Below are 25,565 nucleotides of genomic sequence, written 5' to 3'. Positions count from 1 at the left end.
ACCCACTTTTGTATCGTTTCCCAAACGAGCATTCCGCGTCCTATTTACCCTGTTTACATCCCATGCGACTTCCCGTCTCTCTTAATCCTGTAAACAAAGCAAGTAAACTAAAAAGAAAAATGTACCTCGAAGATTACACAATTTAGTTTTCAAAAAAGCGCGCGCAAAGTTATCGTTTGTTCGACTCACGACAGATGGCGCTAGGTGTTCCAGCCAAATTTTGTACTTTTGTTTTTTTACGAGCAGTGATGGCGAAGTTGTGAAGGAGTTCGCGTCGTGCTGCGGTGTATTTTACGTGCTGGCTCCATTCTGGCGTTTTCTTGTGTAGAAAGAGTGCCGCTATGCCCTAAATGGCCGAACGGAAATTCACCCGAGCCCTCAGCAAGCCAGGCACCGCGGCTCAAGCCCGCGAGACCGTGTCGCAAGCTGTCAGAGAGTCTACGGAACTGGTAAGCTTCGCTCGGTTCACGCTGAGATCATCCGTTCGCCCGTACTCGACGCTAAGCCTATAGGCGGGAGGTGATGCCCTGTCTTTACCGTACTCTTCCATCTCCGCCCAAAAATACGCTGTAAAATCTGTCCAATATCTTAGCAACGCGGTGAAGACGGACTGACGCCGACACCCGTGGAATTTTCCCCACTGTAGTCGATGGAGGCGCGCTGTTTTACACCCTTCTTTTACGAGGCTGTATTTCACCGCGCCGTACTACTCCGCGAGATGTGAACCTAAAGTGCCTAAAGGGAGAAAAAGAAAAATTACCGGAGGCTGTTAAATCTTGGCGCGACAGTTGGAAAGGTGACGGATTTGTTGTTTACCGCCGTAGTATTGTCCTGGGGGGCTATGTTCGACAAATGTTTCGTTTCTCCTAAAAAGAAACGGAAGTGACGCAAGGGACCATATCGCGTCTGATTGGCTAGAGGCTCAAATGACGAAAGAGGGAACTTTCGTCATTGGAGCCGCTAGCCAATCAGACGCGATATCATCCCTTACGTCACTTCTGTTTCTTTTTAGGAGAAACGAAACATTTGTCGAACATAGCCTCCCTGTTCATGTTTGACTTGTGGTGCGATTGATCTCAAGTATTTTTTTCTTTTTTTGGCACCGATCGCGCCAAGTCCAGTCAGAGGGGGGTTGTAAAGTGTCATCGTTTATTTCATTTTTCGGTGCACTTCCAACGCGTCCTTGACCGATAACAGCGCTAAATTTCCTTTGGCTCTACGTTGCTTTATTGCCGTACCGCTACCGCATCGACTCACGACTACATTTCAAAACTTGTCACGTTTTCTCGTGCGGCAGATTGACCGTTTCAGCGGCAATCTTCGAGGAGTAGGTGTGGCACGTACTCTTACGTCAACTTCTGCGTTCGGCGGGCACGCCGTCGCGTCACGAATTGCAGCGATTCCGCGCATTCCACAAGGGTAGCAGAGATTCGGCTTTCGAGATTTGCGTCTACTGTGTGGAGCAGCGTCCGCTACTAATCTATTGGTGGCTGAGCCGCTGAGGTAAACGTCAGCGACGATAAGTCCTGTCCTGTTTCACAACTTGAACAAGTGGCGTGCGCGCTTTCATCGTTCAAACCAAACCACTCCAACACTTGTTCCAAATACGACGATTACGGAGTTTCGGATCTGAGACTTGGGGCGGTTGTAAACCGCGAACAGCTCGATTCTAAACTACGCCAAGGATAAAATGATGTACGAGGTACGTACAGGACGGTTTTTAACGACGTAGTTGCGTTTGATCAAGGTGAAATTCCGTCCAGACCCCAGTGTAAACAAATCGGAGCAAAACATAACTCTCGTCAAGACGTCTTACGTCACATTGTGGGGTAATGATAGAGCAAATTATGGGCGAGGAGAGAAGTTGAGGGGCTGCTGAGTTATGTGCACGCACGGTCGCTTGACTTCTGCGAATGTGAAGCACGCGCGAAAAATAAAAATAAATGTCGCGCAGGAAAGTCTCGAGCATTGATTAACCCAAATTTTGAGCGATGGAGGCGCCTGAGGCGACGCGTTTCTGTTTGGTTTATTTATTATTTTATTTTGTGTGTATCTCTTCGGCTTAGGGATATCTGGTGTGCTGGTATGCGATCGTGTTGACTTTTTTTTTTATCTGTTTCTTTAATCGGGGGATTTAGGTTTCCTCGGCGTTTCCTGGAGCGTCCAGATATTGCGTAAAAAGAAAGAAAGACGTGTGCGTTTTTGTAACCCTTGAGACCGCACGTCGGTTTCCTCTTTGAACCGTTATTTGTTTGCTTGCTTTTAAAGGACTGACGCTTTATTTTCTTTTTAGTTTCCTTTTCCTTCTTTTTCTTTTTTTACGCTTCTTTCGTATCATCATTCGACACTCGTTTGACAGTTGACCTCAGCAACTACCGTACTATTACGGCGTACGCTACGGGTGAAGTAGATTGGCAAACAAATAAAAATATCGAGGAAAAAGAAGAAAAAAGCAAGCGCGCACCAGAAATCCAGTTTTGTGTGCCTAAAAAAAGTGTCGAGTGACCGGAAAAGCCGTCGTCGAACGAGCTGAAAAGCCTGTTTTTTCGGTGGGACCGTGGAAGCTTCTGAAATCGTTCCGTGAACTTTCCTGTTTCTTTTTTTCTTTTGTTCGATTTTTTATCTATTTCTGCTTTGTTACTTGTCGGATCTTCCATGTATGCTAACGCGAAATAGGAAGTCGTGACTTTACCAGTGAGGAAACTGTGTCCACTTTCTGTCATTTTTACTCGGCATTGCGAGTGTGTGCAATCGCTCATACGAAACACCGGGAAAGTAGGCAGGCAGCAAGCGCTTTGAACTTTGGTTCTGAGCTCAACGAGCGTATCTCTTAGGCATATTGAGCTGGTATTAACCTATCCTCCGTGCGGAATGCAACGCCAACATTTTTGCATTTCTTATCATGATCGCGTATATCAACGACGTCATCAGAGATTGTGCGCAGAGCCGTGGCAGCATGCCAAAAGATGCTTCTCGCAGCTGGGCCCACTTCATATTGACAGCTGTGAGGTCATTGATCCTATTTTCGGGCTGCGTCCTACCACTGGTGGTTGCTAACAAAGCAGGATCGACCTTGCATTTGCTGTGCCTCCTTTCGGACTCTTGGTTTCTTCAGTGGAGATTTCGCAGGTGTTAAAGAAGTTGATGAAACGATTTTTGTTCTGCAGGTTTGTGCTGTCCCTAAGGTTACACACACACACACACACACACACACACACACACACACACACACACACACACACACACACACACACACACACACACACACACACACACACACACACACACACACACACACACACACACACACACACACACACACACACACAAATACATTATGGTGTTCAACATTCTCCAATCCATACATGGCTTGCACTCCATACATGGCTTGCACGTGCCGTCATTCAGAGTGCTCTGACCACTTCCAAAGAGGAGGGGAAGAAGGAGCTCCCCTCTTACCAGGATCCGCTTTTGTGCCTCCTGGATTTGCACAGACGTCGCTGTTCTCCCAGGATATTGTAGATATACCCTTCACTCAAAATTCTTATAAAAGCAGCTTCCCTCTCCTCCTCTTACATGATGGTTAAAAGTATGTAATGTGACGTCAGCGCAAGCACTTTAACTTGTTTAAGAGCAGTTACAGCTTTCCTCCTAGTGTATATAGCTATCATGAAAATGTGTCGTAAGTGTTATGTGATAGAAATTGTTCTAGGTAGTTGAATACATGTTGAGAGGTACAGGGAAGTTTTTAGTGTTAGGTATTTTCGTGCATTGACGGATTGAAATAGACACAGCCGTGTAATGCATGTGTCATGATAATGGTAATATTTCTTCGTTGGTGAGTTCAGACTCCATATGTCAGGCTGAATTTCCTATGTCTGGAGGAAGAAAAAACAAAACATGAATTAGTTATTTTCTTCTCTTGCCTCTGGCAACCCATGTCTTTGTTTACATTGAACTCTTAAATTTTGATCTGGTAAATGAACTAGTCATGTGAAATCAGGCTTTGGTATCTGTCCTCCCGCGTACGCAGTCCTTCTTGGGAACGAAGTTGCAACAAGTTCATTTACCAGACATCGCTGAACTCTTTCCAGTAGCCAAGTAGGCCCAAGTGCGTACGTCTATATTTTCACAGCTTTTGTGCTTAGTGTCAAGATCGTGGATGCCCCAGGGTGTGTTTAAGAATATCACCTGACATTCTTTTTGTTCTGGCTTTGCCTGGAGCCAGAATTGAAAAATTGCCAATAGGAAGTTTCTATTCCTGGAAAGAAGGAGAACCAGCTTGTTCCTTCTCGCTGAGAGGCGGTCGCTTAGTCTTTGGGCGGGAAAAGCATCAGTAGCAACAGCGGCTTCCTGCAGAGCCCAAAGAACAAGCTTTTCTTCTTATTTCCCTTCTTTTTTATAGTTTTATTGTGATTGCTATATATATCTATTTGGGTCTTGTAAGAAGTTATGAAAGCATAGAGGTGCTCCTCCAATATATACACGGTTTGTCTTCAAGCTGGCTCTAGTGGAGCACATGACAAACTTAAGCAGGCACTAAAATGGTTTTTGAGATAGTCTTTTTTTATAGTGCAAACTCAGTCAGTGCACAATAAGCATTTTAGTAAAAAAAGTTACAATCATGCATTACCTTTTGTGTATTAAATATGAGACCAAACATTGCAGTACGACCCTTTCTGATAAATGTCTCAGAAAAAAGCAATGTGTCGGTATGTTTGGTAGCGTTTTCGAAAAGGAAAAAAGCCATGCATGACTAGTTGCTTGTGAGGTAATATATGCAATACATGTATAAATTATCACGAGCATTATCATTTAATAAACCTTGTGGGCCTGCACAGGCATTACACAAGAGGTATATATTACACAAAATGAACAAGACAAATAGAATGTTTATAAAGTAACTAGACAAATTTAGTCTATGATTGTGCTATGAGTGCAGTTGCAAATAGTCAGGTAGTTGTGGTATTGATGTAGTGTCACCACATTGGATCACAATGCTCCTATGCAGGTTATTCCAGTCTGCCATTGTTAATCTGGCAAAAGAAATTAAACAGATGGACTGAAAATGTGGCAAACTTTTGGCCCATTATCTATGTGATGTGATATATATATGATATATTTTTTAAGCTCAGGTGCAGATCAGGTGTAGCAATGAAACCCTGATGTCACTGTTATGATAGTAAATTTTATGAGATACAGGCATGATATTTATAATATAATGTGCATTATATAGATGGATTGTTAATAAATTATGCACATTGAAGGTTTCTGTCATCTAAGTTTGGCACAGGCTGTTGGAAAGATGTTTGGTATTTTACGATAAAAGTGACATATATGCCTCGAACAATGTAGTAAAAGGGCTCAAAATCTTTCGTTTGTGGCATCAGATGAATGGCACGTTTTATTCATCCCCAGTTTTAATTTCAATTTTATTTTGCAACACCATAGCATACACTACTCTTAGCTTCAAGGTATTTCATAAAAGGAGTAAAATATCTGCAGCGTATATAGTTCATTTTTATTTTAAGTGTGTGTCAGCAATTCGTAAGGGTCAAACGTTGGAGTGCATAGGAAGTGTGCCTTCACTTCATGAGAAAATGACTGCCAGGGTATTAAGGTGTTGGAGGCGTAATGCGAATTCACTGCACAGTCCTGTAGTCCATTAGCATGTCTTATGGCCAATAAAGTTTAAGAGCAAATAAAAAGAAAGTATTGCAACAAATGGGCCAACACTATCAGCATCAAGCAAGAAACCTTGCAATCTCTCCGATGCCTGCTGAACCCCAACAGAACTATATAGAAAACAAGACAAACCATGCACGACAACAAGCAGTAGCCCTTTGCATCTGCTAAGAGCTTTTACGAGCTTCCACGCGCCGCCACACAATCCCAATTTCCTCCTTTGTGCGTGGAGCGAGGCTGAACAGTGAATCTCCGCGCCTCACTACAATGCCCCAAGCCAAAAGAACCACTGACCCACATATCGTGCTGTAGGCAGTACGGCTAATGGCCGGGTCGGCCGTTAATATGCGAGTCACACGTTCGAGGGGGGAAGGGCGAGAGCTGCCGCTATGGAAATAAAGGGCCCCTCCCCCCTTTTCTTTTTGTCGTGACCAGTATCTTTTGTTAAACTGCTGTTTTTGTTGCAAGCTGAACAACGAACGGACGGGTCAGTATAGGTAGTTAAAGTCTCGTTACGATTGATGTGTTTCACTTTTTGTGAGGCAGCTGCCACTGGAATGTTAATGATGCTTGTTCAATTGGGAATGAAAGGGACTTGTTGCTGTGATTATGCTGAGTGCCTAATGGCCTTCCTTTGCTGCTTCAAATCGGAGCTTTAAGGGTGTGGCTCGAGGGAAATATGAAGACTAGGAAAGCTAGAGACCCATAAAAATGCATAGTGCGTCAAAGCGCGTGTGCTGTGAAACGCGAAGTAGCATTCCTGAGGCTGTTGCTGTTTGTCGAGGCTATCGGGAGGTGAACGACACTTTGTTATCGAGGCTTGCACGAACGACGCTGGGGGCATAGGCACCTTGGAGCAAGCAAGCAACAAAAACCAGAATACTAATGCCTCTCATCCTGAATATTCAAAATGTCATTGTGACTAAAAAAAAGGATGGCAGAGTAAGTCACCTTAGGGTGGGTGCCAGTTGCCTGGACCAATCTTGAGATGAGTATAAAGGGTGCCGAGTGACTTGTTTATTTATTATTTAAATTTTGACGCTTCCAGTGATAACGAGCTTTATCTTGGAGAAGTTAGTTATGTCAATTTCGACACAGACACTACAGCAGGGTGAAAAAGTAGGTTTACAATCGAAGAAAATATATGAAACATGATGAGAAAAAGAAGTTTTTAAGAAGGCATAATTTTCGACTATTGAATTCTAATGACTGTTCATGTTTTAACATGAATGGTTAAAACTAGGGTTGTAGGTATATTTCTGGCAGCAGTGAACCAGGCATATTCATCAATCGTGTTATCTTGATGATTTAAAAAATTTTGAATCTGGGGTAATGGCTAAATTTTTCTTGCAGGATCGACTTTCACATGAAACAAATTGAGACCAATATAATCTCTAAAAAAAAAAAAAGTTATAGCTTTGTTTTTAAACATTGTTTATTAATATTTAGGAAATCCAGAGAAGATGATTCACTTTGCATGGTTCCATTGACTTTTGCAACAGACAAGTATTTTACTAACTTTTAGGTGCATATGTTTCAATTTGTATTGGACTTGCAAATAAGATGCTTTTAATCTGTGTTTTGTGTGGCGACTGAGGATTGCTTGAAACATTTGCTTTGGTGCTTTATGGCTTGTATGAACAGTTCTTTTTTCTCAAGAAATGCTAGTCCCTATTCAGAGATATATTATTTTTAGTTACGAGCCCGTGTAGCTCTTAATTCATGTGTTGTGGGGAATTCGCATTAAAATTTGCTTTGGTGCATTCAGCCTTATATGAAGATCTTTGTTTTCTCACAAAAGTTGCCTTTTTTTTTTAAATAACACTCTACAACCCACAAAACATTGAAACTGCCTTCTCACTGTGATCATAAAAAAGACCGCCTCTTTTCTTACGCGTGCATTCCAATGAATAGAAACCCACTTCAGCAAAAAAGAGTGCAACGGTTCCCTTGAAAGCCGACGTAACATTAGGCATTCTAGTTACTGACAGCCCGCTCAATCACGGCAGCGCCTTGCTGGAAGCCCTTCCGAGTGTCTCCAACAGGACACCCAGTGCAGGCATTCTTACACAAGGCCAGAGGCCGAGCTGCGAAAAACCACACAATAATCTTTGACCTTACAAACGGTATCCAGAAGCAGGATACACCCTTCAGCGCAGAGAAGGGGCCAGCTCTCGAGCAAGCAGCCGGAGCACCCAAGATAAAGTGGGACCAGAATGTTTGGAAATAGGGTCAATTCAGGGGAGGGAGGAAGGAAGCCAGATGAGACGTTACACTTGGTGCTACGTCCTTGATCAGTGCTGCCCGTCCCCTCTCCACCCCTCCTCCTCCCCACCCTTCTCTCTGCTGTACCCTCTTTCCCTTTCCCCCACGCTGCCCTCTCCACCCACAAGTGCGGCTCCTGCGAGCTGGACTGGGGACGGTCGGGTCCCTTTTGCCCGTGCGACTTTGAGCCGTGCGTGAATTGGATGAGGAGCTCTCGCTCCATTCTGTGCCCCATGGTGTTGTGCCGTGTTTGACCGTCTCCACCCTTTGGATTTGGATTCGGTGGAGAAAGGGAGCATGGTGTTGGCTGCAGTGGTCCCTCTCGAAGACGAAGACGGTGCCGGCCGCCGTAGGGTTCGTCGTGTGAGTTGTCAGTTTTTGCGGGCACGGATGATGGACTCCCGGCTGTCACTGTGTCTGCGGAGCTGTGTTTGCTTTAGCGGACGGACGGGGGTCCTGGGAAGAGCGGAGTTATGGTGCCTATCATTGTTGGCGGGAGTGCACGGCGATTCATCTTTTGTTATATATAAGGCATTCTTTGACGGTATGGCTGTTTACGCTGGTGGACTAATGGTTGGCTAAGCGAAGAGTCGTTCTTGTTCCTATAACTTTGTTTTGCCCTTTTTTGGATGTAATGAATGATCTTGAGAAGGTACCATTGTGTGACAAAAGAGTGAGAGCAATGTTTGCGTAAACCGCGGCAGTTTGGATACTCTTTCTGAGATGTGCTCAAGTATCGTTGCTCTTTCTATGTTTTCTCGATCCAAGCCTTCGTGAGCCAAGAAATGGAACAGTAGGGTCATCTTGAAAGCGGCGTATATTTTTAAGTTACACCAGAGCTTGCATTGTAGAGACTAGTTACATGAGGCGAAACTGGTGCAGTTTACATTGATCTTGTGAGAACCCACGCAAAACAAGCTGTGGCCATTCTTTGCATGTTGTGAAGTATGCAGAAGCGTAAGAATAACATTTCTTATGCCACACAAACTTTCTTTCATTATAAGCATTTTTTTATTTGCTCAGAATAACTTGTACGCCACATGTCCAGCATCAATAGTACATTGTTGCTTCGCAGCCTTAAACAACATTTTTCTGGCTAATCTGCCAATTTCCCCTTCTCCTTAGCATATGGTCTCGCTTAAAGCTGGCACAGTCCAAACAGGATCCCCCTCGGCAAAACATTGGGGCTTGAGTTCACCAGAGATGTTTAGCAGGCACTCCTCCCTCTACTGTCAACACTGGCGTTTTCTTTTGTTTGTTTTTTTGCAGCAGGCAGATTGTACAAACAAGTGGGATTCCGCCGCTCACCACGTTCCACCCCACGAAGGGTTGAACTTTTTTTAAAACACACATATATTTTTGCTGGTCCTGTCATTAATGCCGCCGAAAGGCTGCCACGCATCATTTGTGAATGTAGCGTAGGTGGTGGGGGGGGAGGTGGAAAAAACAGGCCACACTAAATGTTGACGGAAGCCAACGCTCACAGACGGTTACGGTGGAGGGGAGGCAGGGCATGTCTTTTTAATCTTAGCTTACTTCTCGGCCGTTCGTTTCCGAAGGAAAACAGGCTCTCGGTTGCTCATCCAAGATTGGCTGCTCCTCTCGGATGCGAAGGTCGGGGAACGGTAACTGTATACAAGGGCGAGGTGTTTTGCGGCAGCTGCTGCTTTTCGGGCTGTTTGCTCGGCGAGGGCTGTTTGCACCAGACATCCGTTCTGGACTCGCTGCTAAGAGGCCGGAGGTGCCGGGAGGGATTGCTGCGAGGTGCGCCACGCTTTGAGTGTGGTGACTCCTCGGTGTGAGTCTTGGTGCTCTCACGCTCTCCGTCATGGAGTCCCCCGTGGTCCTTTGCAAGTACACGTGCCTTTGGAGTTATAAAGTGTCGGGACGTTGCTTTTCCTGGCATGTCGGCGATACGAAGCACGAGGCTGGCAGAAAGAGCTTTCCCTTCCTGATGGCGGTGAGCTTCAGCATTTTGTTGGCCATTCCATGTTTTCTAGTGCAGCTAAATTGGAAACTGCTGTCTGATGTTTGCAAATGGATTCAGGCTGAGGTGAATGTTGGTTTCTCGAGCCTCTGATGTGGTCGAGTCATACATTGTTTTGGGTCAAGCCAGAGGGTTCATTCACTGTTTCGGCGAGTTTCCCGGTATGCTAAAGCACATTTGGAGCTGCTTTGGTTTGGTGATACATTGCTGCTTGTACTATGAGGGGTTTCCACGAAAAGTCAAACAAAGAATGTTTACATTTTATGTTGCGCTCACTTGTTGGGTACTTTGAAGGAGCTTTGGAGGGAGAGCAGCAGTCTGCTAAGAGCTTGATCTGCTACACCCCTGATATTCCCCCGAACCCTTTTTTTGATGTGTGAACTCCTAGGCTATGCTTCTGTATTTATTGAAGTTTGCGTCATCCTGGGGAATGCTATGGGCCAGTTATCTTGTAACGGATGGAATCAGCGAAGTCTGGGCCAGGGTATGGTAGATTCCCGAGAGGGACTTCCACGGACCATGCAAAACTATTTTACTTATCAGAAAACAGGAAGATCCCTTTTAAAGCATAGGGAACAAAAAAGTTATTTTTAAAGTTCTTTTTACAGCCCCATTTTTTTGTGACCCCAAATTTTGTTTGCTTAGTACTCATTTGCATATAGACCGACACGCTGTTTACAAACAAGCCCGCGTTTGCCCACACCAGGTGTGGGCACCGCACGTGCGCAGAAACCGAATTCGGGAGGAGTGAAACGTCTGCGCACGCGCAGTGCCGTCGACAGCGCCACCGCAGCTGCGTGACGTCAGGGCCGCGTGTTGGTCTATAACAGGGGAAAGGGGAAGGTGCAAATGTTTTGACTATAATTCTTGATATTGGTTGTTTCATTCAAGTTGTTGCCTTTGTAATCATTATGCATATTGGTTTTCGAAGCAAGTAATTGGAAGGCAGTGTAACTGCAGTGCATTCAGTGATATTGCTTAATTTCTGAAATTATAAAGTGTTAACTAAAAATTATAAGTTAACACTTTATAATATAAGTTATAAGTTAAAAATTATGAACTAAAAAATTATAAGTTCCTTTGAAAACGTCAAGTAAATCAGATTTTTTTAAATTTAAATACCTTTAGCTAGGTATTAGTGGCTCTTTATCGCTGCGCATATTTTTAAACACAGTAGATTGATTGATAAATCCCTCTAATCACCGATAACATTGCGAAAAAAAACATTACTATAATTTAAAGTACAGTTTAATTAACAACTTTTTATTGGTTTAACCCCAGCCATACTAGAAAAAGAAAAAAACAGCTTGATTTTTAGTAAGCCAAAAAGCCTTCATTGCTTTTTTTTTTCTTCACATTTTGATTTGCTTGCAGTAAGACATTACCTTTCTAGATTTTTTTCCTTTCACATTCTGATCTGCTTGCAATTGGACGGATGTGCAACTGACAAATGAAGTGGAAAGTGGAAGCTTAGTGATGCAATTTGACCAGTATAGCAATGAATTTTCATTTGTTCAGCCTAATATAGCTCTTTCTTGCTTGACATTTTTTTCATTTTAATAAAAAACAAATCCGCATAGAGAACATCAAATGATAGACAATGTTAAATAAAAATTATTTTCAGAATTATTTTTACAGGTTTAAATCATGATTTAAATCATCTTGATTTATATCCTCCACCCTGCTTAATATACAACATTAGCAAGAAGATTTCAACAGATATTCTTGCTCTGACTGACCTGATCAGGGCATCCCTGGCCCTAAGGAGAGATAACTACAGCTTTTGTTCTGAACATGCCAGTCAGTCTGCATTCTTTTCACCGACAGCTGTAGCTCTGAGGATGCTTTCAGTAATACACCGTTGGCAGATATGGCCTAGCCCTTGATATTCAGGAAGTATACGCTGCCAGATCACAGGTCAGTTGCGTTGATTCAAAGGCGTAGAATTTCATGGCCATTGAGCATCTGACTCCCTACGGTGAACCTGTCAAGCAGTCCAGTAGGGCTCTCCAAAGAGCAAAGGCAACAACAGCCAACAAAAGCCTGCTTCCTGCACATTTTTGCTTTACTGTCGGCCATTTCTTTACGGCTTTTAAAATTGCGAATAGCGGCTTTTGTGTCTGTTTGCTTTGACTGCTTGAGGAAACAGGTTATAAATGGAACGAAGACTTGCTCCACTGGCTGTGCCTCTCCTTACTCTCCAATGAGCTTTTTACTTTTTCTTTTTGTTTTCAATTTTGTATTTACTTCGTGCCTTTACGGTGGGATCGGTCTTTATATGTATGCGAACATCTCCTAATTGGGCGTTAGAGTCGTAGGTCAACTCATTGTGCCACTTACAAAAAAAAAAAAAATTCATAACTTATTTTAAACATTTTGGAACATTAATAATAAATGAGTTGTAGAAGTTCTGAACATTCTTTCTGTCATGTGTTATGAGAGCCTGTTGGTCTTCTCTCATTAAGTTATGATAGCATCCTGTAGTTTTGGGTTCACACTGGTGCAGTTACAGCGTTTTCCCATCGGGACAGTTTCTGTGATTTTTGATGTTCTTTTCACAGTTGGATCATGGTATGTCTGAGTGTAAACAGCTTTGTTTCTGTTTGTAATGTCTATGATTTAACAACTTTACAGTACACTAAGCGAGGCAGTTCTTCCTAGGCAGGTGCAACATATTTTGTGGGTTCATGCGCATCTTTTATGACCAAGAGGCTTCCTAAAATTATTCATCAGATACTCAAGCTCAAGTTAGCTTTGTCTTGGGCACCAAGACCAAGCTGGTTTCAGCTTCAGAATCAAATATTTATTGTGCCAGCCAAGCTTAATGAAAAGCATTAATGCTATTAAAGAATCTCTGTCCTCCTCAACTGTTGTTTTCTTTCATGAATGGACGGTCCCAGGTTTTGTTGCATTTAATGCTGTTGATAAAATTTATTTTTGGAAAACAACAAATGCTGGACAACCTCTTGGGGATAGATAGTTCAGTCTAGGATGGTAAGGGGTTGAACAGAAGATCTTATAAAGGGGGTGATACAGCTGCAGAGGTAGCAAACTAAGGAAAAGAAACTGCAGCCAGTAGCCACTTATGTCACTGAACACATCTCCAGGAAGTCACAAGGACATGGCAATTGAGTGATCATGTGAGGAAGAGAGCACTTGTCCACATTCCTACTGCCAGCTTTTATGTAATGATCTTTTTAAATGTTTCAAGCGAATCTAGGAAATCAATATCAGCATTATTTAGCTGGATGTATTTGAGTCATGTCCAAGTTGAGGGAGTCAAGCAGGGTGTTCCTGAAGGTTGATTCTGTCTCTGGAGCAGCTCACAGCCTCAAGTATTGTCAGTATGCTTAACTGTCACGAGCCTGCTTGTGCTTAGGGTTTCTTCTCAGTTGTTATGGCTTTTCTATTGAATGGTACTTGATGCAAGCTCTAAATCATAGGGAGGAGCAGTGCTTTAAGTTCTATTGTGCTGACACAAGCTTTTTTCTCTCTCTTTCCAGGTGCGGCACCACCTTGTAGAACCGCTGGACTATGAACTCTTTGTCTCCAAGAACAAAACAATCCTCCAAAATGACCCTCAGCGGGAAATGTTGTTCTTCCCCATGGATGACATCTCGGTGAGCGGATATCAAACTTTTGCACACATTGAAATATGTTGCTCAGATGGAATGGTTGTGCTAGATGTTACACTGGTTTCGTGTTGCTTCTTCTGTATAGAATGTTAATATTTTTTTTTTTTTTATAAGCTACCTTATGTTGGCAAGGAGAGTTACTTTATTCTGCTATTTAACAATTCTTTTTGTGTGTGCCAGTCGTCAATGTTTTTTTTTAAGCCATTTTTTTAAAAACAAGGTTATCAAATGTGAATACCACAAACACCGAAATGTGGTTCTATGATACCATGGCTTGGGGTCACCAATGAACCATAAAAAGTTCTATACGAAGGTATGCCCATTTTGTGTTGGTGATTGAGACTCAATGATATGCGGAAGGGAAGTGTTAGTAACTATTAGTGTACTGGTTAAATAACCAGCGTTAATGTTCCTCTGTGAAACCTGAGCTTATAGAAGGCTTGGAGAGACATATTATGCTTTATAAATTCATGTGCCTTATTCGAAACTTATTTTACTGAAATAATAAATTGCTTTTCAGACATTTTTTTATTTATTGTAGTACAGCCAGCTCGCTGGTTTCTCGGGTTTTTACATGCGTGGAGGATGCCAGATACTTTTCATTTATTCGAGCGAAACCTCCAGCAAACTTCGAAAACATTTCAAGGAGCTTGCGCATTTGCACTCTGAAGGCACGATTAAATAGGATTGGCACAATTTCTGTAAACGGACACGGCTGTCGGCAATTGGGGCAGGGTCTCGCACAATCTCCGTGCACCTTGAAACGACGAGAACGCCTTGCACACACTGAAGCGCGGCTCAATATTGCCGCTCGATAACTCAGCTCCGTTTCTCTTGGTGCCGTTGCACAATGGCTCGGAGAGGTCCGGAGCGGTCCAGTAAACTCTTACGGGTGTACGTGCTTACCTTGCTCGCAAGAGGAGCTGCCGTGTGACAATAATCAGATCAACCTTGCCCCAGCTTCCTTATGGCTCTGGGACAGAAGCGTTTGGAGAGCTTGTATCTTGCTCTCTGATCAATGAGGTCGTGCTGCTCTTCTTCACTTCCTCGTGATGCAAGTGGCATTGTCCCCGCCATTCGTGGGCCGGCTGGTCGAACGCTGTCGGTGGGCTGTGTAATTAAAGGAATCGGTTTTGAGAGCGGTCGTAAGTTGATGTGCTGGTTGGTTAAACATCACAGAAACAGTTAGCCTGAAAGGAAAAGGACAAGTAGAAGGCTGGACTTTAATGCTTGTTCTGTCCAGTCTTCTACTTGTCCTTTGTCTTTCGAGCTAACTGTTTTTTTTGTGACAAGATTGAGGCTTGCATACTTTGTTGTTGTTTAGTTTTGTTACTTAGTCTAATTAGACTTTAGGGATCGGTAGATTGCGCGACAGTGTCAGCGACATGAGCGCTCAGTAATGTGCCAGTGGTTATTTTCTGTTTTAGTACAAAATGTGTTTTATCAGCCGATTTTTATGGAGTTCTGTAACGTTTGACTGTAACAGTTTGTTTTAACGAAAAACTGACACCGAAAAGTCTTGTGCCCATAGGGAACCATATAAGAGGAGTTCAGTCCCTCAGAGCATGCAAAGGCCATGTCATTTGCGCGGAGCACAAGGGCACGGTTGCGCGCTTCGCAGCCTTTCCTGTCATGCTGAGCCTCATGGCGTGTGTCAACAACGAGATCCAATCTTTGGTTGGCGGTGCCGTTTATATGCCCTTCTCTTCTTCCCTGAAAGGCCTATCGCATATTCTGTGCTTATCTGTCCTTGTCAGCATAATCAAGCTTTATAATTTTTTATTTTAAATTTTAGGCACATGAAATTGACATGTTGGAGCTGGTAGGGCTAGTTCCAATAACAAGTTGTGCATGTTGCTCTGTTTGAGGTCCACTGCTGGTTTTGGGCAATAACAGAAACTAACTTTTCTGTCTGATATCTGGCAAACAATAGGAAGGTATTTTTTACTTATAATTAGACTAGATTAGAAAGGCATTCAATCCAAACTGGGATGTGCTTGCAGCAAAATTTGATACATAAATGTTAACGAATACAGGTTGTGTTAACCACAACTCAGGACTTCAAAAACACTAACTAGTTCTATGTTTTCTGTTCCTTGCAAAACAAGAACAAAAAATTGCTTTAGCAGTTTTTCAGCACTTCAGCAACGAACACTCTGCTCTCTGTATTTGTTTAGTCTGAGGTTGAAGAAGCATGTCTCAATAAGTGAGCTGCAGAACGAACGTGGTAACACATACAGACATGAATGAACCTGTAGTCACCTATCTTCTTTTGTTTAAGGACGTCAGTTATTGTATTTTGTTTGGCACCTAAGTAATTTCATTCTCTCATTTCGCTTATGCCAATGAATTTTTGTCCCCGTTCTCTTCTGAAACTGCAGCAAGAGGTCATTCCTCGTGCCAACCGAACCACAGTGCCAACAATACCGTCCAACATGTGCTTTGACTCCCTGCCATTGTTTGTGCGCCAGTGCATCAAGACCTACACTGCCGACTGGCACACAGTCGTGTACAGGTTCAGTGCCTACTCCGGAACCTATAAGGAGTTGCTTAGGTGAGTCATCGATGCATTCTATGTGACGCATTATTCTCTTTTTGCTTACCGTAAGGTACTGCCGAAGCGCCCACTTTGTTCAAGTGCCCACTATTGACATGTTCCAAACTTGGTAATTCTGCAAGTTATACGTTAAGCACCTGATTTGTCCAGACAAGCACCCATATCTAGATTAATCCAGTTTTCAGTGAAAGTGTGATATGCACTTCCCCGGTATTTTACGGTAGTGCCATATTTTCTGGTTTTTGAGTTGCGCCCCCCTATAAATGGGCATTTTCACAAAAATGATGGCACATAAATCACACTTCTGTAGAAGTCGCACTTATATATTTGTACGTTCGGCACAATGAAACTACATTGATAAGCCTGCATATGTCTATTGTGATCCCGGTATATGGCCAAGTGGGAGCCAGTGTGAACATTCTTGTGAACGAATTGATTGAAAAGTATAACCCCTGTGGCAAATTTGCTCAGGTAACATTCATACTTAAAGAAAAGAAATGCATATAAGTCACACCGTTGTAAAGACCTTTCCAAAGAGAGCTCTCTGGCTGCCGCCATTTTGCAACTGTTACAACTCGTATCAGCCAGAAATTGCTACCACCCGCCTGGACTGTGGAAAGGCACAGCAGTCCACCTGTGTTGTATCCAGAGTTTGCTGGCCTTGAAAGTTTTTATTTTATTTGACTATTCAGGATCCTTACCCTTTTTGTGTTACCTTCCTCTTGGGGAACCAAGTTTGTGGCCTTCACGGGAAATGAACGAAAAAAGCGAACGTCGACAGTCGCGGGCTGCTTGATGTTCTTTGAGGATTTTCTTTGCTGAGATAATCTCCAGGAACCCTTTGTCGTCTTTGCAAAAAATAGCTGATCGAATGCAGTTAGGGGCCAGAATGGACTTGTCTGTTCTTTTGCGTCAGTGTTGTGCTAAAAGCAAGCTGTTCTTAAAGCGTTCCCTAAAAGAAGTCCGGATTCTCTCCGATCCTCGTGAAGTGACTGCCATCGACACTGTGAATTGGATATGCTGTGTCATTTGAGGTTTTTCTCAAATAAGCCCTGCTCGGACGACACGGCATCGTGGGGTACATACAATATGTTGTTCTATTAATGAGAGCTATTCAATTTTATGTTGTAAGCGGTGAGTACCCGTGCCTTTGGCCATATTGTTTGGTCATGTATTTTTGACAGTTAAGATATTTGTAGATTGACATGGCTGAGTGTATGGCATCGTGAGAAATATTTATCAAATAAAAGGAGCATTGCAGTTGCATATGAATTTCTTCTGTCGTGCATGGTCTCACCAAAAATAGCTTTTATTTGTTTTTTGTTTTTTTTTTTCCGAAAAAATTGTACAATGCTTTCTTAAAAGCTTCAAGAAATTCTGTTTGCCAGAACACACAAAATAAACAATAAAACAGTAATTTGTTCACCATTAACATCTGGAATTGCGCCTATGCAGGCTGCCACAGCCCACTAACGAGAAAACCCACAGCCCGGCGCAGTCGGGCAAAACCGACGTACACTCTGAAAACCACGGGCGAGCGCTGTAAATCGCTTTGCTCGAGACTGCCGCTGGAAAGGCCTATAAAATGCACCGATGGAAATTTAAAAAAAGCTGCGACTTATACACTGGAAGACATAAATAATTCAAATAATCATTCCCCCTTAATTAACTTTTCTTTTTTGTTTTTGCAGACCACACATTGTATTTGCTATCGTTTGCTCGTCTACTGCACCTATTTGATCCAAACAGCAATGCTTTTCGATACAGTTGTAAAAATCAACAATTTTTACAACTGCTTGAAAGGAAGTACGATCCAAAGCAGTGTGGGGAGTGAAAGTGTGCCTCATTTTGTAAAGGAAGACTCTTTCTACCTAATGATTTAAGTTTGCTCTTACGCCATTAAGTGACTAATCTTGACTGATTGTTGCCGAGTAGGATTTTTGTGTTTGGGAAACCATTGAATGTGCCACTCTTTAAGAAATAAATAAATGCTGGAAAGCATATGTTCATTTTAGACCAAAATTAACAGTGAAAGCTATCTACATTTTTACTGCCAGTCTATCTGTAACACGTGCTTCCGAGGATATGTTGTGCCTAATATCCAAATAGGTTCACTCCCACTAGCCTTGATTGTGTTTTTGGCCGACTTACGTCGTCTTGATGACTTGAGACATGCATTTTTGGATGTGCAGGTTACCAAGACCCACTGACCTGCAGGATCAGGTCTATGAGGTGGATACAGAAACGGAAGTTAAAGATTCGGTACGTCACCGTGCCTGACAAACAGACATCTCGCTTCCTTGGCCTTCTTTCATGTCCGATTCATTTTCTTTTTCTTCACTTTTTCCCTTCTGGTTGGAGACATCTTGGAAGGCTCAATCGCTTTTATTTTATTACTTACTTTTTCAGGACAACAACACTAAGGGTGACTCCGAAATCATCAAGGAAGGGTACATTCTCAAGGGGCCCGAGTCTGGGACAGACAGCTTCATCAGTTTGGCCACAAAGGTACTGCTGTGTATTAGTGACTGAAAAAACTTATATACATCTGCCTGGTATTTAAGAGGGATTCAGTTTTGTTTTTTGACTTGATCTTTTAGTATTTTCTTATTGTACTCACAGGCGATCTGACTGTAATCGCAATAATTCCTCGCAATTCTCGGAAGAGTACAAATTAGGCAGGAAAATACTATATTCGCTGGATGCAATGGTTTAGCATTTGTATGCATCTGTTCTTTTTTCTGTTCTTATTTTGAGATGTTTTGATAATCACACTATTTTCACTGATCTTTTTTTTTTTTGGATGCTGCTATTATATTTATATTTTTCTCTCGACTGATGCTGGGAAAATTTGTATAAAGCAATGTTGGGCTATCTGCTGGTCTTCACACAGCCTTGTAGAGAGAGAGCAGAATCTAGTGAAAGGCAGTCTGTGTTGCGACAATTTGTCAACGAAGTAACGACGGGTTGTCGCATCTCCTTCCAGTCGTTCAAGAGGCGCTACTTGACACTGAGGCGAGAGGTGGACGGTACTCACATTTTAGAATTTTTCAAGGACGACAAGAGGTCAGACTCAAAAGGGACCATTTGCATGGACTTCTGCAGCAAGGTCGTGCGGGTGAGTTCAGCATAATATCTAAGCTCGCTTTTTCTTGCAGCTGTGTCAGACATCTCATTTTTGCATCTCTGTTGTTCTTGAGACTTGAAAAGTTTGTTTTACAGAGATCTTAAACATAACGAAAATAGAAAGCGCGAAAGACAAGGACAAGTGGAAGACCACAGGTCGAGTGCTTACTCTCTACTGGCACCAGGAGAGGCCAAAGGTGAAGACGTAAAGAAAACCTAACTTTAAAAGCGACAAACACTTTTTTGAAAGGAGCCAAATGATTTGAAGAGACTGAGAATGAAAGATAAAATAATGAAATATTTGTCGCTTTTAACATTAGGGTTTTTTATGTCTTCATCTTTGTCTTCTCCCGAATTAAAACGTCAGTTGAGAGTAAGCGCTCGTCCTGTGCAGTCTTCCACTTGTCCTTGTCTCACGCGCTTTCTATTTTCGTGATGTTTAACCAACTAGGCCAACAAATTGTTTTGCTTCAGATCTTAAACATAAATGGAGAATTCAGTATGTGCCACCACAACATAGTCATGGGATGAGCTTGAATTGGGTTCTTGTCTTAAAACATCAACCTTTTTGTATTAAAAATCTGCTTCGAGATTTTTTTTCTTCTAACATCGTGCAATCAAACTAAGTTGGTTTTACCAAAGTGCGCTTGCCAGACACTAGCAAGTGCACTTTGGTCCATCTCCATCTGTCCTAAGAAATGTATTTTCCATGTTTTTGTGAACAAAGTTTTAGAATATGCTCTTTCTATGCAATGTTTTATGTGCCCTTTCGTATAATACCTAACCACAAAGTGGCTAATTTGGTACATAACCAAGATTGATATAAAGCTTTTCTTTTTCTGCATGTAGCACTCAGTTCAGTTTATACATTTCAGACAATCTGATGCTTAAAGTGAGCAGTTAACCTTGGAACCTTGGAATAATAATAGGAAGACATCTGGGAGTTCCCGTACCTGCAGTTCTTTTCACTCGCTTTCTTTTTTTTCCTTGCGTAGAACTCCAAGCGGAGCAAGCTGAGCTTTGAGCTGCGGATGCAAGACGGCCACAAGTCGTGCGTGCTGGCGGCGGAGAGCGAGGTGGAGATGGACGGATGGATGGCCATGCTGGTGGCCATCACCACCAACTACAGGAACGCCCTGGAGAGCAGCAAGAAGCCGCTCGTCTCCCCAGAAGGTAACCTCCTCCTTCCAGAAGCTCTCCCGAGGAGGCAATGACAGTTGTAGAGGTTGCGACTTTTTTTCTCGTAACTGTTGTCGGCGCATCTTAAAGGGAAGCTGAAGAGGCACTTGAATTCAAACAAACTGTAAAGTTGTAATCGCGGCATTTTAAAAATTATGCCTTAAGTTTTCTTTCGATGTTATTAGTAGGAGCGTCGTGATAGCCAATTCAAATTTCGACGTAGACTTGCCCGTTGCGGCATGCCGAGGGCAGGAAAGCGCGAGAGCGGAGAGCAAAAGTAGCAAAAGGGACGTCGTCGGCGGTATCAGAGGACCCTTGCTCCCCACTAAGCAGGCTGGGGGTTGCCAACAATGACATCACGACACTCTGGATGGATAGCAGGCGGCAGAGAGGATCGCCGCATGCCCGGCGGCAATCGCTGCGCATATTTTTTTAAATAAATGGGGTTTACGCTTACTTCTGCCCGAGATAAGTGGGGTAACCAAATTCACGGGACAAAAAGCTATAGACGTCCGCTTCTAACTCAGATTCCTTGAAAAGAGCTTCAGCTCTCCTTTAAGGCTGGTTCATACACTTGCGTTTGACTAGGACCGACTGCGACGCGGCTGGTTTTTAAGCCTTTTCTGTCTGCTTACGACCGGCTGTGCACCACTGCAGTCAATCGTAAGCGGTTACGAGAGACCTAAAACTGGTTTTGAACCACTCCGGTCGTAAACAGTCGCAAGTGTGTGAACCAGCCTTTGTATAACTTATTTTCTCTAAGCAGAAACTTAAACTGCACAAATTTGCCATAAGGGTTATATTTCTCATTTGTTTAATTTGTGAGAAAGCCAAAACTGGTTCTCGCTTCCCCATGTATCACAATTACAACGCACATACGCGGGCTTATCAATGCAGTTTTGCCGTACTGACCGTTGATGAATATAAGTGCGACTTGTCTGCTGACTTTTTTGTGAGAACGGACGCTTGTGGGGGGTGCGGCTTACAAACCGAAAAATACGGTACAAACTCTGCCGTCGAACACAAGTGCATTGGTCAGGAAGAGTTACTACACTGCCACCAAATATTTCAGTAGCTATGAGTCTGTAAAGCTTTTTAAAATTTAGCGAGTCGTTTGGGTGTTTGGAATGGGTGTCTCGAAAACTAAAGGAAGAATGCGGGTGAGCTGGTTTCACTATCGGCTGCAAACGGAGTATCGGGCCTGTTTTGAGTTAGTCCTTCTTTTAATGCACCTAAAATGCCCTGAAGTAAAATGCAACAACAATACTCATTGTAGACTTTATATTAACTTTTTAGTTATCTCAGTGTTAAAGGCACTGCTAAAATGAACAAATGAACTGCATTTTTTTTTTCTGCTCTTAACATCTGTGGTGGGATACAGCAACACAGTAAATGAATCCGTTACTCTCAATGTGTTTACATAGTAAGTTTGTTTTGCATCAGCATACACTACTGTAGAAGGGTTGGACTTGTGCGGTTAGGTTCCTTCCAGGTTAGGCTTGTGACTGCTCTATGCATCTTGCCTGAGTTTTGTGAATTCTTGGGTTCACACCAATATTTGTTTGCAGAGAACATCATTCCATTGCCTCCATCTCCCTATGGATACGGGACTCTCAAAAGTCTGGAACACAGCAAGAACCCTGACCTTGTAAAGGTGAGCGTCCTAAGTTCCTGTCACGGTTGTAGTACATGTACATACCAGGGAAATTGTGAAACGCCAATATTTGTTTCCAGTACGCCAGAGAAACCGACTACTCGATAGCCCAGGCACGGAAACAGAACAGGCAGAATCTATTCTCAATCTATCCAGACTTGCAGGTAAGCCGTCAAGGAAGCGCTCGTTGAATCACTGTTTCATTCCTCCCTGCATAGATTCATACACTGTTTTCGCTTTGTTCATTCGACATTCTGCTCTGCTGAAGCCGTGGAATTGCGTATCTCATCTCGTCTCGGTGAATCATGTTTTTGGTCTACGCTGGTTTGGACGTCATAGTCCCATCTGTTCTTCCGCTGCCACGAACTGTTGCTAAGAAGCGTGGAAAGTACTCGACCATTCGCAACTTTCAGCGATGGTGGTACCGTGGTTTGAGAATCGCGCTCCTTAGCTCCTTGATGATTGGCCTCATAATAAAAGGGCTTGCCTACACCTTCCTGACGTGAAAAAAGAACGTACGGCTCTAATACTGCTCGTATATAGCAAAACTAGAATTACTGAGGCGTCGCAGACCCAACCTCATACCGTTGTTCTACGACGATCATCCAGATGACAGCCATTTTGGTAGGCACCAGTGTGCCCCCTATAGGTCGTAAAAGTTTCAAATAACGCTGGAAAAGGAGGCTGTGATTCACAAGCTAAAAGAAAGTGGCATAATGCAAGCGGAGGCGTAACCTGAAGCAAGACGCGCAGGCGTATCCTGAAGCAAGGTGTGCAGGCGTAACCTGGGTCAAGGCACTATTGACGGCATTTTTAAGCCCACCTAGACACAATAAAGGCAGGCTTTTAATCTTCTGATTTTTCGGACTGCTTTCTCATTAGGACGTTTCTTCGGTCCCTGCGAAGTCCGAAAAATCGGTTGGCGACTGAATTTAGTAGCATGGGGTGATTTATTCGTGCAAACGTTTTGCGATATTACCTATTAAAGTCATGAAATGTGCAAAAATTAGGTCCTTGCGAAAATGGAGTCGTTTACGGTATTCACTTTAACTCGAAACAAAGCACAAAGGTGGTTGAAGCTGTTGGAAGTTCTTGAAAACAACTTTCTGAAAGTCTCAGAGTGGCAAGCAACATTATTGCCGAGTGACTAGGTTTATTCTTTGCCCCAAGGAAGCTAAGTTTCTAAGCAAAACGTCATCTGCTGCACTGACATTTGCAGGAGGTTCCTTTCAAGCCACTGTAACTTCTGTTATAAAGTATACTCCTACTAGAAGTTTTTTATTTTCTTTTGTAGTTGGTGTTAGTTGGTACATTCACGTTACGTCTTAGTTCTACTATGCCCATTGATATCAAGGTCTTGGGTTGAAGTGCTTCATACCCCTTACCCTGGGTGCTCACTTGCAGAAGTCGAGCAGTTGTAATCAGGTCACCAACTACGAGAGGAGCGTGGAGCCTTACAAGGAGGAATTCAACACACGGCTGTTTGTGAGGTGTGAAGAAGTCAGGTTCAAGTTACAAGCTCCCCTGGACTGCGAGAAGGGTTCTCTATGCCAGGTAGGAGCAAAGTCTGAAATTCTTGAGCAGTATTTCTAATCGGCTGACATTCTAAAACATCCACAGTAGTAAAACAGTATGGTTCTCGCAGAACGAGGCATATTCTAAACCAGTTTTTATATATCATACTGTACTTTTAAGTAAGATTTCTAGGGAGTGAAGTATGCTAGTATACTATGAACAGTACTGCTTTTGTTGTTATAACTTTAAAATCCCGTAAGAATGACCACCCGAAATAAAAAGATAAATGGTGAAAAACATGGGGTGGGTTGTCTTTGGGGATGCGACAGTAAAACTAAAACTTTATAAAAAATGAATGGTGAACACCAGGGCACCCGCTACAAGTCATGTGGCATGGGAACTAATACCGCACATCGCAGACACGGCAAATTAGTGTTTTACGATGTGATAAACACGCGGGGATTCATTACAAACTCTTGTTTCACAGGAAAGGATACTGCAGGTTGCGGACGCAACAGATTCGCGTTTCACAATGTGAAGGACTCACTGGAACCCGTTGAAAACTTGCATCTCACGGGAACAGATACCACAGATCGCGGACACAGCTGATTCAAGTCTTATTTTGCAACAAACGTGTGGGAACCTGCTACAAACTTGCCTGCCATTGGAACCGATATTGCGCGCGCAGATTGTAAACAAAAATGCCACAATCGGCTACAAACTTGCATGTCACGGGAACGAATACCGCAGATTGCGGACGCAGCAGAATCGCTTTTCACGATGCAATAGCACTAGGGAACAACTCACATGTTGCGGGACCCGATATCGCGAACGAAAACACGGGAACCGGCTAGGAACTCGCTTGACAGACATATCGGTACCGCAGATTGTGCGGTTGATGCGATTCCCGTTAAACATCGCGTGACATCGCATCCCCCCCCCCCCCCCGCCGCTGCCCCCCTATTCCCGTCTGACATCATGCAATGTCCAACGGGAATCGGGGGGTGGGGGGGGGCAATGTTTTGAAATTTTTGCTAGATATTAGTCGCAAAAAAGGGTGGCCAATCTCCCAGGGGAGGGCATCCTTATAGGATATTACAATAGTTTAAAGACAGCATCTATTTTGCAAAACTGAAATTGCCGAGTGCAGGTAGGCCTTCTGAATGGCCTTTATTTGAAGTTTACTGCTTTTCAGTGGATTGCCACTCATGTTTGGTTTGGCCATTACACGTTGCTAGAAAGAGAATGAAAGTGACGTTTGGCTTTAAATTTAACCGGCCAGTTTATTTGTTCAAAAGGTTCTGCTTAGGTTTGGAAATAGATTATGTGGGAAACAGCTGAAGTGAATCTGTCACCCTTTATTTAGAACATTCACAGTTATAATAAAATGCGATTTCATTCAGTTAATAACCTTCAGCTACGCTAGAATCTTTGTGTGGTCGCAAATAGCCAGCACTGAAAAATAAAGGAAATCATCTGGGTGCTTCTCTAATTCATGCCCAAGGAGCTGTCACATATGTTTATTAGATGAATATTTCTCTACAGTGCTGGCAGCACCGTGTATACAACTATCTGTAATTTTTGTGTATGAAGTGTTGCTTTACAGTGTTTTTTCAAGTGACATAAATTTGAGTACCTTGCGTCACACAGGTGGAGCCCTACATCACCACCATGTCCGTGTACGACGTGCGTCGCATGCGCAAAGTGTCCGAGGACTTCCGGTTTGACGTGAACAATGCGTACCTGAGAAACATGCTGCCAAAGACGATGCGACGAAAGAGCAACAGCGGCTCCAGCAACGGCACTGCAGCCCAGCCGTCGCCCCCAGCCGAGCCCATACTACCCGGCATCAGCGAGCTGGGAGAGGAGTGGCTCGCATTTCCTAAACAGGTATGGGTTGGCAGGGTGTCTGTGTTAAGGAAGGGAGCTTTGGTTGGGGCTTTTGCACGAGTCGATCGATCG

General features: G+C 43.2%; 1 protein-coding gene across 1 annotated transcript in view; it reads left to right on the top strand.

Annotated features, from left to right (window-relative positions):
- Positions 1-242: 242 nt before the first annotated feature.
- LOC120846821 (dedicator of cytokinesis protein 9) overlaps positions 243-25,565 on the top strand; it is an 85,896-nt gene continuing 60,573 nt past the window's right edge. The window contains exons 1-11 of the mRNA XM_040503944.2: positions 243-449; positions 13,441-13,557; positions 15,954-16,126; positions 18,322-18,391; positions 18,539-18,637; positions 19,116-19,247; positions 20,251-20,428; positions 22,003-22,088; positions 22,169-22,252; positions 23,493-23,642; positions 25,254-25,493. Coding sequence (XP_040359878.1) covers positions 351-449; positions 13,441-13,557; positions 15,954-16,126; positions 18,322-18,391; positions 18,539-18,637; positions 19,116-19,247; positions 20,251-20,428; positions 22,003-22,088; positions 22,169-22,252; positions 23,493-23,642; positions 25,254-25,493 — 1,428 coding nt within the window. The 5' untranslated portion in view covers positions 243-350. The remainder of the gene's footprint in view (positions 450-13,440; positions 13,558-15,953; positions 16,127-18,321; positions 18,392-18,538; positions 18,638-19,115; positions 19,248-20,250; positions 20,429-22,002; positions 22,089-22,168; positions 22,253-23,492; positions 23,643-25,253; positions 25,494-25,565) is intronic.

Source organism: Ixodes scapularis, unplaced genomic scaffold (genome assembly GCF_016920785.2).
Source record: "Ixodes scapularis isolate PalLabHiFi unplaced genomic scaffold, ASM1692078v2 PGA_scaffold5__190_contigs__length_132052651, whole genome shotgun sequence".
NCBI classification, from domain to species: domain Eukaryota; kingdom Metazoa; phylum Arthropoda; class Arachnida; order Ixodida; family Ixodidae; genus Ixodes; species Ixodes scapularis.
This window is presented reverse-complemented; position numbering and strand designations above follow the sequence as displayed.